This window comes from Geotrypetes seraphini, chromosome 8, assembly GCF_902459505.1.
Source record: "Geotrypetes seraphini chromosome 8, aGeoSer1.1, whole genome shotgun sequence".
In the NCBI taxonomy this organism is placed as follows: Eukaryota; Metazoa; Chordata; class Amphibia; order Gymnophiona; family Dermophiidae; genus Geotrypetes; species Geotrypetes seraphini.
In genome coordinates, this window is record NC_047091.1 from 53,475,090 (window position 1) to 53,492,085 (window position 16,996).

The following is a 16,996-nucleotide window of genomic DNA, read 5'->3' on the forward strand; positions in this document are numbered from 1 at the left end:
GGAAGCCCAGTCCACTAAACTGGTATTGAGGCTGTTGAAGCAGAAGTACCTGCATGTAACCTTTGGTCATACAACAGAAAGGTATATCGTGACCCTTTACCCTTGAAACTGCATCAACCACTAGAGGCAAGGTGCTGCCTAAAGATGCCTTGACTGCTTCAGCACTAGGCCTTTTATTTCTGTTCCTCTTGGCCATCAATTTTGGAATCCCACAGTTTTGAGAGTCTTAGATGATTTTAGGCTCAATATACATATATGTGTTTGATCTGAGATGCCATCCATTTAATAAGGGACAGACTTGCCTTTTCTTCTGTTCTGTTATTACAAGGCAAGGCTTTCTCTGTTTCTTCATCTAGACCAAGAGCTAAACATGTCTGCTGCCATTTACAATTCAATACCTGTCAAATTACTTCCTTCTGTTTTTCCTATGTCCTTCCAAAGTTAAACAAGTATTAGCAGGTGATCACCTTTCCGCAACTGGGCAGAGACAGTATGCCACCAGTTGTGTTTTTGGTAGTGTGATGGCATTACAATAGATATCCAGTCAAAACTACAAATTGTACCTATACAAATACTCAAATTTCAAAACCATTTTTAGTTAAAGATGATAGTGTATTAGCATCAGTGGCATCACAGCTGGACACTGCCCTTATCAGTATTCCAATTTCATTGCATTTGCTTAAAAATAATTGTGAAATGTATGTATGTGTAATTCACCAATTGTAAAGTAGCACAATGCTTGATGTATGCATGAGCACCATCTAGTGAGGACATAACAGCATTGCACTACCAAGCAGCTTTTCTTGAAATCCCCACATCCAAGGGTTCCTATTCTTTCCCCTCCATCTAGGGTTACCATATGGTTCCAGAAAAAGGAGGATGGATTGAGACATTCGAGTTTTACTTCCATTGCTTTCAATGAAAATATAGTCCAGATGTCTATCTGTCCTCTCTACTTCCATTGCTTTCAGTAGAAGTAAAACCAGGATGTCTCGATCCATCCTCCTTTTCCTGGAGCCTCCATCCATCCTGTGGACTGGAGTTTCCATTGTTACTCATCATTGGGATGTTGCAATGCTTGTAGTGATGTTGTATTCCAATAGAAAGAAGCAATGTGTCACTACTTGTGGACAATAAAATTACTAAAAGAATCTGACAGGAAGCTACGGTCTTGTAGTCTCGTCCAATTCCAGTATTCATCCCAGAAAACAGGATGAGCTATTACAAGGAAGAATAATATACAAACTTGGTCTGCTTACTTTCAAATCCCTTTTTTTTTAAACTCCAGCTTTCATTCACAAATTATTAATACCTTACACTACCAACAGAACTTTAAGATCTGCAGAACAACATTTATTATCTATCCCATCTTTAAAAATAATAAATACGCGCCGCCAATTTATGTTCTCCGTTATTGCTCCCCAAAATTGGAATTCTTTCCCTATTTATCTAAGAGAAGAAACTAATATAGAAAAATTCAAAAGTAAATTGAAAACTTTTCTTTTCAATGATGCATTTATAAATTAATTATAATTTGATTTTTAAAAAATCAGAAATCATTTTTTTTCTCTTTTTTCAATCACCCTACCCTTCCTCATGTCCTTTCCCTATATGTCTCTTCAGACTTTTAATACAATGTAAATTCTCCCTTTAATTCCTTATGTTTCCAGTTTGTCGCATCTGTCAAAAGTTGAGTTTGTTTTATCTATTGTAGTAATAATTTTAATAATGTAATTTTATCATGATGTATATCGCTTTGAATCCAGATAAAGCGATTAATAAAAATTTTATTAAACTTGAAACTTGAAACTGTGTCTGTTCCATGGAGATATCTCAGTACTCAATTGTCTGTGTAAGGAAAGACTGAAAATACATAATACCAGGCCTGGATTTAGGCATGAGCAATGTAGGCAACTGCCTCTGACGCACACGAGCATTGCTATTTGCTGCAAGGAGTCAATCTGGTCTGATGTCACCATTCTTTAAACACCCTCATTAGAACAGCAGCAGCAGTGAATGTGTGGTAAAGATTCAGGCAGGACCTGTGAGCTCTCATCCTCTGATCAGGCCCTGTGGTGCTATGCAGCATGCATCTAGAGAATGAAGCACCATTTATGTAGGGTTACCATATTTTCTTCCACAGAACTCCAAACACATGGCCCCCACCCCATTCCACCTCCAGCCCTGCGCTGTTCGGTCCTAGCCCCGCCCAGTTCAGCATCCAGCCACGCCCCCACACAGCCCTCCTCTCTTCCCTGACAAGCTCCAGCTGTGTGTGACGTCATCCGCGCACGCTCAGAGGCCCTCCAGGTGCAGCCGGAGCTCGTCGGGGCTTTCCAGAACCTGGAGAAATGATGGGTTTTGGAAAGTCCATCCGGGAGCCTGGACAGTCCTCTAAAAAAAGGACATGTCTCGGTTTTCACAGACATCTGGTAACCCTACATTTAGGGCTGTCCTGAATGTGTGCCAAACCTTCATAATACATTTACTGCTGCTGCTCCAGGACTCAGTGAGAGTGTGAGATGAGGGAAGGAAAGTACAAAGCATCTCTCTATCCCAACCCCCCCTCCTCCCAAGCAGAGGGCAAAAGTCCGAAATGGGGGGGGAGAAGTGGTGTACCCCTTCCTCTCACCTCCTCCAGTTTCCTATGAGTGCTCAAGGAAAAATATGGTCCTGCATTAAAAACATCCTCCCTCCCCCCCCCAACCCCTAAAAAGAGAAATTGAAGAGCTAACTGGTTTATTTGCAAGATTTCTCATAATACTTTATTTTAGAATGTATTTTCTTTTAGGAATGGCCAATAAAATAAAAATATAGAAATTGTGTTGTTTGTTTCAGTGAAGAGCCCTCAGCAGATCTAACTGGAAAGGTGTTCCAGCTGGAAGTCATGTTAAAACAACTTCATACCGACTTGCAGAAGGTAAGAGGCTGCCACAGCTCACATGCCATGAAACATGAAGCCACATGTCACCTGAAAGGGAAAAGGGAAAGAAGTGGTTCCCTGCCCCTTTGCTTAATTACAAAATAAGTTCCTGAATATAATATTTCATATTTATAGACCACTTATAGCCTAAGCAGTTTACATTCAGGTATTCAAGTATTTCTCCCTCTCTGTCCCGGTGGGCTCGCAATCTGACTAACATACCTGTGGCATTGGAGTGTTAAGTGACTTGCCCAGGGTCATAAGGAGCAGTGCAGGGTTTGAACCTGCAACCTCAGGGTGTTGAGGCTGCAGCCCTAACCACTAGGCCGCTCCTCCACTTCCTGCTTTGATTGTAACCACAGAAAGGCAGGATATCAAGTCTTTCCCTTAGTAGAAAATGGACTTAATACGACTTTATTCTTGCAAGAGCATTCTCTGATACCCTTCCTTCCCTCTTATATACTTCTAGCGAAGTATTCACAAACATAGGGAAAGCTAAAGCTGAGACTAGTTTATTATATCCAATTATAACACACACACTTAGACCAGCCATGGAAGTATACTAAAGCACTGTGAACAGGAAATTAAAATTTAAAATAGCTATAAAATTGTGAAAAACTTTAAAATTATCTCAATATAGCCATGTTTTGGTTATATTGGGATATGTCAACCTATACTTTTTATCTGTTAGGATTTAATAACCTTCTTCATAAAGAGAGTCGCCTAAGGCGGTATACAGTGGTTATAGCCAGACAAACTTATATCATTATAACAACATCATCACATTTGTAAACCAATGAGTAAACTTTGAAATAGCAATGTCATGACAATGTTGAATCTGTACATATTAAAATAGCAGAATAGAAAGTTCATATAACAGAAATATGAGAAATGATTGGTAGAATATTCATATAACATAGGAATAATACTCATACTGTTAGCACAGCAATATAAGTGAAACACCTTAATGGGGAATATTAGAGCATTGAAATATACACGTAAATGATGGCAGAAAAAGACCACAAAGGTGGCTAGAGCCATACCCACCTGTGCGGGTCCCAGTCATCCATGTTTGCTTGTCTAGTCTCCACCATGCCAATCATATAGGCTGCCAGACATGATGGGGATGATATGTACTAAGATTCCCAAGTATTGCTGACAGTATTCAACTTACCAGTCAAGATGTGTCTCCCCCCCTCTCCCCCCCCCCTCCGCAGCTGCACAGCACCCCCACTTGAAGTATGTGACAATAAATAATCTGCAACATTGGCATTGCCAAATCTTCACCTATCTTTTGCCATTTGCAAGACACAGACCATAGAAGTCCGTCCTGCATCCGCCTCAATTCACATTACTCTTGTCCTCATTTAGGCATCCCCTGTGTGTATCCCACACATTTTTTAAAATTCATTCACTGTTTTTGGCTCTACCACCTTTCTCGGAAGGGCATTTCAGTTTCCAAGTTTTATTTAAAATTTGATTAATCGTTTAATCTTAATACAAAGCAATGAACAAATCTAGAAAAATAATACATCACCAAATTCGGGAAGTCAGTACAAATAACATAGACAAATCACATAACATAAACAAGACCAAAAGGGAAGTGGGGGAAGAAATACAATGTATGATAGTAAATGAGACTGAGTAAGGGATATAACGATAGGGAGGGATCAAAAATCAAAAGCTGGAATTAAAAAGTGTGACCTAACTATAAAGAACTAGCAGTCAAAAGCATCTTTAAAAAGAAAGCATTTTAACTTGCTGTTAAAACCTATCGATGAGACATTCTTCCCTTATGTGGATTGAGAGGGAATTCCACAGTTGCGGAGCGACAACTGAAAAAATGTATTGTCTCCATGTATTAATGGATTTGAGAGAGGGAACAACCAGCAAATGTTGATCATTAGATCTAAGTGATTGGGTGGGGGCATAGAGTATTAAGACTGTCAATAAAGGAAGGAGTTTTATAAAGTATTTATTTAAGGCATCCATCACCCCCTCTATGGAAAAAGTATTTCCTGATGTTACACTTAAGTCTACTTCCCTGCAACCTCTATTCAGGTCCTCTAGCTCGACTGTCCCTATGTCTCTGGAAGAGGTTTGTTTGTATATTACCTTTCAAGCACTTAAATGTCTTGTCTTGCCTCTCTTTCTCTCTCCTTTTCTCTAGCATATACATATGTCATATGCCTATCTCTTCTCATATATCTTAAGGCACAAACCTGCACTGTTTTTGTTGCCTTCCTCTGATTTGCCTCGAGTCTTTTTACATCATTGGAGATATGTTCCAAAACTGGACACAGTACTCCAAGTATTATAGATGAGGTGCAGCACAATACAGTGAAACATTTTAATAGGCAGCAGAGGGGGGCAGTACAGTTGGGACATATAGACGAGTAGGACAAAGGTATTGGGACAAATAAGTGGGTGGCTAGATTGAAGGTAAATTATATATACTATTTGAGTAAGGTATGAGACACTGGACTTGAATGTGCAGCAAGCTAGTCCAGATACTGAGGAGACAGAGTCACCACATGCTTTAAAGGCTTCAGAAAGTCCTGCCGGCTCTGCTGATCAGGGTTTCCCCTGCTGCCATCAGCTGAACTGGCAGGGAGAGCAGCAGTGGGGCAGAAGAAAATTTGACAGGAGAGTTGGGGGTAGGAGGAGCTATGTCTAGCGATTACTCTTCTGAGCAAGCACCAGGCACAGTTCCTCCCCCTTTTACTGGGACTGCTCCGCACAAATGGCATGCATATAATTTGCATATTATTGTGCTGAGCGTCACCCAGTAAAATCAAATCACTCCCACCACAGGTTGTTTTTGGGTTTTTTTACCGTGGTGTCAGCATTTGTGCATGGGGCCTTGCTCTTTGGGTTCTCTGGCCAATTTTGTTAAATTTGCACACTGAATACACAAAGGAAAGATGAACAACTTATGTTCAAAACAGGTCTCGCCACTCCTGCCCTATCCATAGTTCTTTTGGTGGCATCTAAACTCTACTAAAGCAGCACTAAAGCTCTGTGTAACCACTGTGCTATTCTAAAAAAGACAGGTTTGAAATCTGCTTTGGGAAACACTTCCCCTCCTCCCTAAAATATTTTATTTTTTAAGATTTCTCAAATATAGAAGTACACTCTCTTTGAGAGACACCTCTTGTTGCTTATTAGAAAAAATACAGTATTCAAAAAACTTACTTTTCATGCAGTTAAACACTTGTACAAAAAGTCCTTTTGAAAATTACAGCGCCTCTCATCCCCTCCAGCCATATACCCCCATACAATGTTCACAGCTTAAGAGCATTTCCGTTACGTCCCTTTCGGATTCCATACGCTAGGTGTTTAATCACAACCCGCAGCCAAGGTGTTGCAGAAATCCATATCTTTTCTAAACACATGCTCTCTACCCCCCTAGGCTGAGAGACAGCAATCAACCTTGGTTTCAATTTCTGCAAGCAGTCCAAGCAGAAGTCCTTTGCTGTTGCTGTTGCTCTGCTTAAAATTCATTTTTTTTGTGGCTTTGGTGCCTTGAAACCCCTCCCCGGTGGTCCCGTTGGAGAAAAGGACGCAGTCCTGCGGAGCTGGACTGCAGCTTCACAGAAACTCTAGTGGATCTGTGTGCCACCCTCTTCAAGTGCCCTGGGTCCTTACCCCTGGAAGTCTGCTATAGAGAATGACACAGGAACAAATTTTTCCCTGTCCCCGCAGGAACTCAATTTCCCCGTCCCGTCCCTGTGAGTTTTGTCACTGTCCCTGTCCCATTTCTGTAAGCTCTGCCTTAATCACACAAGCCTCGAACACTAATGATTTTAAAGTGTTTGAGGCTTGTGCAGATGAGGACAGAGCTTGCAGGATTGGGGCAGGGTCAGGAAAAGAACTTGACGGGATGGGAAAATTAGTTCCCATAGGGACGGGAAAAGTTTGATCCTGTGTCAGTTTCTAGCCTGCTGGCCGGTGACTGTCACAGGTTTCTAGCGCAGGCTGTGTATGTCTGGACAGAAACCCACCTGGGTTTCAAGGTGCAGGCAGAGGATCTGTGGGGGGCAGAGGTTGTAGTCAGCTTCTGGCCGGCTGCCAGTCCAAAGATCTTCAGTTCTGTGCATTTGGAGGTGTTTCTGAGGCAGAAAGTCCTTTTTCTCCACTCAGCTGCTTTAAAAACGCTGACAGGCAAAGGCACTACATAGATTGCGAGTACCTCCATTATTTCCTATGGAAACTTCGGGGGTGGCTTGTGAATTGATTTAAACTTCGTTTTTCTTAGTTTCTGTGGGTAGGGCTCAGGTCCCCACCTCCCCAGACCCCAAATCGCTTTTTTTCTAATTTTTGTTTTTTGTTTGTTTTTGCCGCAAATTCATGATAGTGGCTATCTTGGATTTTAAAAATGATCTAGCTTTGATTTCTGCCTCAAAACCCCCTCAATTTGACTCAAAATTGAGTGGGATGGACTCCCCAGCCACTAATCTGTTGAATGTGGACATTGATTGTGCCAGATTGGTGCTGGGTCAGTGATTGCATACTGCCTGCTGTAGCACGCCGGGGGAGAAGTAGGAGCTTCAGACTTTGCCTCCTCTGTGTCTTCTTGGGCTGGGGAGCCAGCTTGGGTCCTTGCCTTCCAAAGAAAATCTCCCATCAGCCATTCTGGAGTCTGGCACAGTATGCCTGCGTTCCGAGTGTAGGGACTCTTTTGATGTGACGCATGTACCTCAACAGAACCCTGCTATGGTTGTGGAGTGGACCTTTCCATGTGATTTTATTCAGCTTCTCTGAACAGCATATCCTCAGACCCTGCTTGTTTGACGTAGCCGATGGGCAATTCAGGGCTTTTTTGGTCTATGGCGTCTGTGGCAAAGCTTCCTTAATCCCAGGACAAGCAGGCAGCATATTCTCACATGTGGGCAACGTCATCCATGGAGCCCCAGTACGGACAGCATTAAAAGTGTAGTATCACTTTAAGTTTTTAGCTTCCTTTTTGGGAGCTTTCTTGTCTGGTCGTGCCAAACCTCTATTGCAGTTGTTGCCATGCAGATTTTTTTTCTTCTGTCTCCTGCCCCTGTATTTTTTCTCCTTTTGGTTCCTGTCTCATTTAATTCACAAGAAATCTCTAATTCTAGGAGCTCTCAGAAATATCAACTTGGCTTTCCCGCTATTAAAGGAATAAAAACTGTGGCCAATTTTTGTCAATCATTTTCTTTTTTATTCGTAAAAGTTTGGAATAACCTTCCTTCTTTTTTAATTAGAGTTCTCTCTCATCTACCCACTTTTTGTAAAGTACCGAAGACATATTTATTTCAGAAATTTACTAATGATCCTTCCTTTTCAAATAATCAATCATAAAAGATAAAATTCTGGCCTAAAAGATATTGTTTCTGTTCTAATCTCCTGTATAATTTAAAAAATATTTTGTTAACCGAGTCAAGCCCTCCTGTTGGGATGAATCAGTATAAAAAATCAAAGATTAGATTAGATTTAATTTGAATTCGGCTGATGCCTTTGCTGAGAATGGTCTCTTCGGCCACCCTGAGCGTCTGGACTTGGAGGTGCTGCTCCTTCTTCACATTGTTAGCGGGATTCTATCCGCCTCTTTACAGCTGATGTTCTGAAAGAGCTCCATTTGGATTTTCCACCTTCCAGGCTTCAGTCCTGGACTGTTCCCCTGTGACTTTTCCATTCCGTCCATAGCTCCTTGGTCTTTCAATCTGCTACAGCTATGTCTACAGTTAATACCTACACAGACCCCCTTCCTATCGTTTGTCCCTTTTTTTTTCTCTTTTTTAAATATTGTAGTTTTTGTCTTATTTTTTTTTCCTTCTGTTCCCTTTTGTCTTTGTGTCTTTTTTATTTCACTAACTTCCCCTGTTGTCAATATTTTGTCAAGTTTTAACCTGTAGTATTGTTTCGGAATGCTGTAAAATTTTTAATTGTACACCACTCAGAAATCTGAGTGGTATAAGAAATTTTTAATAAAACTTGAAACTTTATCACCTGAATCCGGCTTTTTGGCAGGTTTGCACAGCCTGAGGTAGATTCCGCCGTGGCGCAGGTTTTCCAGTGCGTAGCTCTCCGTAGTGTTGGGGAGTGAAGTTTCAGGACTCTCAGGATCGCAAGAGGCTGTTAAGTTGCAGAATATTTTTTTTCTAGCATCCTCAGGTAGCCAAGTGGCAGTGGCCACTTCCTTTATGGGGCGTGCCTGTCATTCCAGCCTGCGCAATGTCTCCTCTGTGGAAATACATGCCTTTCTCCCGCGGGTGCTGGTTAGGTGTGGCTGTGGTGCCAGGCGACTTTATGATCTCATTCGAATTCTTAGTACAATTTCTGCTGGTGCAGAGTCTGAGCACCAAAATCTTTGGATGAGGATGCTGCCTCGAGGATCCCCTTCAGCGGCCATCCTTTCAAGGGCCAGGTTCTTGTTGGTATAGGTCTAAATGACCTCTACTCAAGTTTTGTGAACGCCACCATGCGTTGCTCCCTGTGAAGCAGTTTCACTGGACAATGGGAGGGGATCGTCATTCTCTTCGTTCCTCCCACAGGGGTTGTCGGGGATACTCGGGTTTTTCCTCCTAGAGTCATTCCCAGGGCTCATATTAACCCAGTTCCAATTCCAGGCATTCTCAGGTTCCTGTGCTGTAGCTAAGCCTTGCATTAAAAAAAAAAAGAAAGCGTCGATGTAACCTGGGGTGGACATGGCTTCCTCACTCGCAGGCTGTCTTCTACTATTTTGGCAGGAGTGGACTCAACTTTTCATTAAACACTTGTTAGTCCTCCTTTTCCTGCTTACAGCTTGGTTTCTGGACTCCGGCAAGTCGACAGCAACATAGTACAGGGTCTGCAATATTCTGTAGTGCCTCTTAGTTTTTGGGATGCTGGACCCTGTTCCAGTCCACAAATGGGGGCTTAGATGGATACTCCTTATACTTCCTCATTCCAGAAAGGCTCGGAAAATTGGAGACATATTCTGGTTTTACAGTAAGTCGTCCTCTTCTTGCGAATCCCATTTTTCTGAATGGACAAAGAAGTACACAATTCTAGCTGCTGTCTCCAGGGGAATTTCCAGTGTCTTTGGATATCCCAGAGGTTTACCTCCATATTTCATTCTACCCAGAGCATCGCAGGTTTCTGGGGTTCCATGTGCTACAACTGCATTTCCAGTTTGCAGCTCTGCCCCTTGGCCTCGCAACAGCTCCTGCAATTTCTTTGAAGTGCATGTAGTTGAGACAGCTTTCTGCCAGCAGGGGGTCCACATCCACCCTTCCTGGGACAGTAGGTGCTCCAGGCTCCGTCTCATTGGGTGTACGAAGGTGCAGAGGGGACAATAGTATCTCTACTGCAGACGTTGGCAAGGTCAGGAAGGAGATACTTGCGTCCTCCCAGTCCCTGGAGTTTCTGGGGCTTTTCTTTGACTCCAGACAGGGTTGTGTGTTTCTTCTCAGGGTAAGTAGACAGAATCTTCATCAACAGAATTCTCTTGGACTGTCCAGCTCTCTCGGCCTGGTTTTATCTGCAGGTTCTGGGTCTTGGGCAGTTTCTTTGGAGATAATCCCCTGGGCCAGAGTACCTATGTGCCGTTGATGGGAGTCCCTCCTGTCTTGGTGATTTCTGCTAAGTTTTTCCCCCTTCTGAGGCCACTTTCCTGTACAGAGCCAGCTAGCAGCAATTTGAGCTGGTGGCTTCAGGGAGTGGCTCTCAGTCAGGGCTAGCTTCTTCGGATTTAAGAGTGGATAATTCTTCGCACTGATGCCAGCCTGTTGGGTTGCGGGCTCATTGCGGGGTCCACTCCGTTGGGGGGGACTGGACTCCTGGTCTGTAACATTGGTTGACCTATAATCTAGAGCTTCGGGAAATTTGGATGGCACTACTAGCTCTCCAGCCCCTTCAGAAAGACCAGTGGTGCAAGTTTCTTTGACACCACATTAGTAGCATATATATTTCATGAGCTCTAGTGCTCTTTCTGTTGCACCAGAAAGCTCGGCAGCATTCCTCTGGGCAGAAGAGCTTTGTCTATCTTTCTCGTCGGTCCATGGGACCGGAGTTGACAATGTTCTGGCAGTCTTCCTCAGCCAATAGTTCCTGGTCTCAGGAGTATGGTTCCTCTCACAGGAACAATTCTGTCTGCTCTTAACAAGAGCTGGGGTTTGCTCCAGAGGGTCTTGTTGGCTTCGGCAGAGATCTTGAAGGCTGGGCAGAAGGTAGGGCCAGATGTCTTGGTTTGGCCCTGACTGGCTCATGAGTTCCGGTATGATGATCCCTTCATGCCCTCTGGTTGGTTGAGTGTTCCACCGGACAGTGACTCATCCCGGACAGTGACGCTAGTGGCTCCAGATTGGACTCGCCGCCCATGGTATGTGGTTCTCATATGTCTTTAGCAGGATGAGAGGCTCCGGCTCCCTTTCCTTCGATATCTTCTCAGTCAGGGACTGGTGTCCATGGAGAACCCTCGGTGTTTTGGTCTTATGGCATGGCTCTTGAGAGCTCAGCCTTGATAATGAGTGGTTATTTGGAGATAATTTTCTCGACTTTCTTGCTCTCGAAGTTCCTTCTACTATGGCAGCTTCTGCCAAAGCCTGTGGCTTTCTCACAGTGGCGTGCTAGGAATCAAGTGGAGCCTGAGAAGGCTCCCAGTTAGGTAGTCCTTGCTTTCATTCTGGAGGGTTTAGACAGAGGTCTGGCAGTAGCCTCCCTGAAAGATTCAGTTTGCAGGCTTTGCGTGTTTTCAAGCGCGCTGAGGCGCTAGTTCGCTTAATGCTCTTTCAGATGTGACCAGGTGTATAAGAGGGGCACTTTGTCTGCATCCTCCCTTGCATCTTCCTTTCCCTTTGTGGAATCTTAACATCGTTTTACAGGGCCTTGGTAAGGCCCCCTTTGAAAGACAGTTTTTCTGGTCACTGTTGTCTCAGCACGGTGTATTATGGAGTTTCTGCTCTTTCAGGCAGGGAACCCTTTCTCTGTTTTTCTCCATTCTGTACCTTCCTTCTTACCGCAGGTGGTCTCAGTTTTCCAAGTCAATCAGGAAGTTAGGTTGCTAGCATTTCATCTGACAGGTTCAGAGTGCACAGATCAGATCTTCTGCAATTTGGATGTCCATAGGGTCTTGCTCCTTTATTTGGAAAGGATAATTGAGTTCAGGCTGTCTGATCACCTTTTTGTTCTTGCTGCTGCCCCTTATTGTGGTATGATCTTTAGATTAATTAGAATGGCCATCTCCGCAACTTCTGTCGCCCGTGGCAAGCAGCCGCCAATCTTGTTTATAGCATTCGACAAGAAGTGTGACTAAGTCATGGGGGGCATCTCGTGCAATTCATCTTGATGAAATTTGCAGGGTGGTTTCTTGGTCCTCTCTTCATACTTTTGCCCGGTTTTACTGAGTTGTTGTGGCAGTACGTTCTGATGCCATTTTTCGAGACCTCTAGTTTGAGGGCAGGTTCTTCTGTTACTCCCTAGCTACCGTGGCTTTGGTACATCACCTAGCGTATGGAATCCAGAAGGGACGTAACAGAATGTAAGATTCGGTTTATACCTTTGATAATCTTCTTTCTGTTAGTCTCTGGAGGATTTCATACGACCTACCCTCACTGTCTTCATTCAGTTGTTGGAGTAGCCTGATGCTTTCATTACAGGTTTGAAGTTTTTCCAGCCAGCTGGCAAATCCTGTAGGGAGTTTCTTGATTATACACGTTACAGAAGGCCTTTCCTGGGGTGCTCGCTGCGTATAGCAGGTTAGTACTGCATTATTCCTCAATGGGTTTTTTTTCTGAGTTGCCTTTGTGCCTGTTTCTCGCTTGTTAATATTTTGCTTGTGTTGATGGAGATTCTCCCCATACTCCCTTGTCATAAGAACATAAGAATAGCCTTACTAGGTCAGACCAATGGTCCATCAAGCCCAGTAGCCCGTATTCACGGTGGCCAATCCAGGTCCCTAGTACCTGGCCAAAACCTAAGGAGCAGCAATATTCCAAGGCTTCCCCTTGTCTTTCTCAATAGCAGACTATGGACTTTTCCTCCAGGAAATTGTCCAAACCAGCTCGTAATTGTCGTAAAACCAGCTACATTATCTGCTCTTACCACATCCTCTAGCAACAAGTTCCAGAGCTTAACTATTCTTTAAGTGAAAAAATATTTCCTCCTATTGATTTTAAAAGGTTTTCCCTGTAATTTCGAGTGTCCCCGAGTCTTTGTAAATTTTGACAGTGAAAAATCGATCCACTTGTACCCGTTCTACTCCACTCAGGATTTTGTAGACTTCAGTCATATCTCCCCTCAGCCGTCTCTTTTCCAAGATGAAAAGCCCTAACCTTTTTAGTCTTTCCTCATACGAGAGGCGTTCCATCCCCTTTATCATCTTGGTCGCTCTTCTTTTAACCTTTTCTAGTATTGCTATATCTTTCTTGAGATAAGGAGACCAGAATTGAATGCAATACTCCAGATGAGGTCACACCATGGAGAGATACAGAGGCATTATAACATTCTTTGTCTTGTTAACCATTCCTTTTTTTAAAAATAATTCCCAGCATCCTGTTTGCTTTTTTGACTGCCACAACACACTGGGCGGAATGTTTCATCGTATTGTCTATGATGACACCCAGATCCTTTTCTTGGGAGCTAACCCCCAAGGTGGACCCTAGCATCCGGTAATTATGATTTGGGGCTTTCTTCCCAATGTGCATCATTTTGCATTTGTCCACATTAAATTTCATCTGCCACTTGGATGCCCAGTCTTCCAATTTCCTAAGGTCTGCCTGCAATTTTTCACAATCCACATGTGTTTTGACAACTTTGAACAGTTTAGTGCAAATTTAATTACCTCACTCGTCGTTCCAATTTCCAGATCATTGTCCTAGATTTGCAGGTATGTGCTTGGCTTTGGGACTGAACTAAGGTTGTTTGCTGATTCTCAGCCTAGAGGGGTGGAGCATATGTTCAGAAAAGATGTGGATTTCAGTAGCACCTGGACTGCAGGTTGGGATTGAACACCTAAGCGTATGGAATCCTCCAAGGACTAACAGAAAGAAGATTATCAAAGGTATAAACCAATCTTCCTTTACTTGTGTCCAAAAAAGAAGTTGGAGTTGAGTCAGGGAAGGAAAAATATTTGGCTTCAAAATGAAGTCTTTCCCTCTCACAAGCTAGCCCCGTCTCATTTTGGGGGTTTGGGAGAATGCACCTGAGTTGAGAATAGTCTGGTGGGGGACAATTTTTAAAGCCCTGCAGGTACATGTGTACCTTCAAAGGAGATGCAGATGTACACATGTACCAAATATTTGCAGTCCTTCCCACATCTTGTTTTTTCTAAAGGAAAATCCACACGGATTTCACATTTGAAAATATGCTTGCAGGTCCAAAGGTATTGCAAGTCTTATGTTTTAGTCTAAAAATTTCTCACCTGATCAATCTTCACACTTGTGATATTGCTTCCTCCAATTTAAAAAAAAAATTCCAACATTTAGCAGTCAAACAGTCTATGTAGGGGTGTTCAGACTCTTAATTGCTTACTCCCTTTTTTATTTATTAGGAAAAGCAGGATAAAGTTGCCCTGCAAGCAGAGGTGGCATGCCTACGACAAAACAACCAGCGGCTGCAGGAAGAGTCTGTCAGTGCCAATGAACAGCTGCGCAAGTTTGCAGAAATCTTCACCAGCACCACAGAGCAGAAAGAGTCGTGAAAGCTTCTGCTGTGTCTTGTCACAGTACCCACTATCTTCACTTCCACGCATTCCTTCCCCCACTCCCGGTATCTTTAAGCTGTTGCCAAGAAGCCAGGAGGAAGCTGCACTTTGGTTGGAGTTGGTAATGTTACTAGTACAGCAAAACTGACACTGACCTGCCTTCCAGTAGATCTGGCATTTGGATTAATGTGACTGTAGAGCTGAAGAATTGAATTAACTGAAGGATAAAGTGGGCTAGACCCAGCCCATAGCATTAACAGTGATGGAACTAAAAGGTGGACCAAAACACTGGGCACGTCCATTTAAAAGAAAAAAAAAATCACATCACATGCAGCTAAGGAACTGCCCCCCTTTAATCCTTACTATGGATTACATGAGGATTTAGATTATCTCACAATTTTATTTGCCTCATTTTTTGGTCCAGCCTGTAATTGTTTTGATGTGTGTCAGGGATCAAGTTGCTCTCGGTTCATAATTTTTTCCCCTTGTTTTTCCATCCTTCATTATTATTTTTTTTCTCTCACATAGCAGCTGACATTTAGCTGTATTTCAGATGATAAGATGGTACAACTTTGAATGAAGAGCTGAAGAAAGGGGAAAACAGGTTCTGCCTGACAGTTTTTCGTTTTTTTGGATTTGATTTTGAACTAAGGGGAAAACGCATCAGCTTCTGCCTTCTGTACGAGCAACAGGGTACGTGCAGAACCCTGGATTTCAACAGCAGTGAGCATTGGTGCACTTGTTCTTGATGTGTGCTGTTCCAAAATCCAGACAGGCACTTACCAGAATAAAACTGCACTTCACAAAAAATACTGGGTGCAACTGTGGTCTCTGGCTTTGAAAACAGCACCCCTAAGCCCTGTCTTTCAGGTTACAGATATCAATTTCCTGAAGGCGTCGTCTGCTTAGGGAAGAGAAAGTCATGACATGTGAAATAAGACACAGCTGCTGTATTGTATAAGATACACATTTTATATCCTTGCATTACCCTTAAGTCTAATTTTTTTTTCTTCATGGTATGCAAGCAGGCAATGTGTTGTGTGAGAAACTAGAGTCAGTCTGTTATGGATGGTCCCTTTCATTTAGTATATCGTACAGTGCTGTTGTATGGCAGTAAATTAGCCCCTCCCCTTTTCTCCTAGCAAAGCCCTTTCCTGACGGAGAGGTTTTGTACAGTTATGTCTTCTGGTGTAAAAATTCAATGACAGAGGAAGCAGCCACTTGAAAGCTAACTGCATTCACCAGAGCACTTTCTTCAAGCTTAAATTATTTTCTAAGAGAATCATATGTTGAGAGCGGCTCAGGAAGTTTTAAAAAATATATATATATATATATTGTTTAAATGTAAATGTTCTTTATAAGACATTATATTTGTATAAATGGCAATCTTTGTAATCTTTTTCTATGAGAACCTCTGCATGCATCGAGAAAGGACTCCAGCCAAATCTCTTTTGCGGTACAGATGTCCAGTGGATTGACGGTAACTCATCTCATCAGGTTCTCACTTCAGACTACCTCGGCCTCTGACCTGATTCTCTGTGGTTGGAGCCAGCTGTGGTCAACATGTAGGATCTAGCTGTCAGGTTGGCACAGAATAGCATCATACCCATTACGAAAGGGCTGGAGATTCAGGGTGGCAGTTCAGTGAAACCATGTTTAAAATCAGTTCTTTTGTGTGCGTGAATCTTATTCCAGGAGCAGGAAGCAGGCAGAAGGCAGCTTTCATGTGATTGCTGACTCATCCTCAGCCTGCCGCTGTGGAACAGTTTACCATTCTATCTTGCTGGAAGTGGGAGGGTCTGCCTTCTTCAGAAGCACAGCAGCAATTCGTGAATCACTTTGGGAACTAGTCAGTCTATAGCAGGGCTTCCCAAACCCAGTAGGGTTTTCAGGATATATACAACGAATATGCCTGAGAAAACTGGAACCCCCAGTATGGTGCTAGTTATCATGTGTGTGTTCGTTGAGAATATCTCAAACACTTGACAGTCTATAGGGTACCCAGTAACAGAAGTGTAGCCAGATTTTGATGACAGGGGGGGAGCAAGACCTTTTGTAAAATAGGCATAGAGCGAGGTTAAGGGCTGAGCCGTCTAGGTGCCATGTCATCCAAAATCTGTTTGGGGGAGTGGCTGCTCCTCTTGCTTCCCACCTAGCTACACCTCTGCCCAGGACAGGATTAGAACAATAAATTTAGCCACTTTTGTCATAAAAAAGAGAATGGATTCCACTTTGATTCAGAGGTCAAGTGTTACCTATTTTCAGACATTCTCAAGAAGAAGACAGATGATCACAGCCTTCAGAGGGCTGACTGCTTGGGTATTTAAGTTCTTTCAAGACAGTGAATGCCTTTGTTTCCAGTATTTGGCGCTGGGCCAGGTTAGAATCAGGCTAAAGTAGTAAAAAGACTTTTCCATTTG

At 43.0% G+C, this 16,996-nt stretch overlaps 1 protein-coding gene across 1 annotated transcript in view; it reads left to right on the forward strand.

The window, feature by feature from the left end:
- SIPA1L3 (signal induced proliferation associated 1 like 3) overlaps positions 1-16,549 on the forward strand; it is a 485,058-nt gene extending 468,509 nt beyond the window's left edge. Inside the window, 2 exon segments of the mRNA XM_033954455.1 lie at positions 2,839-2,920; positions 14,424-16,549. Of these exon segments, the coding sequence (XP_033810346.1) occupies positions 2,839-2,920; positions 14,424-14,573 (232 nt within the window). The 3' untranslated portion in view covers positions 14,574-16,549.
- The last annotated feature ends 447 nt before the right edge of the window (positions 16,550-16,996 follow it).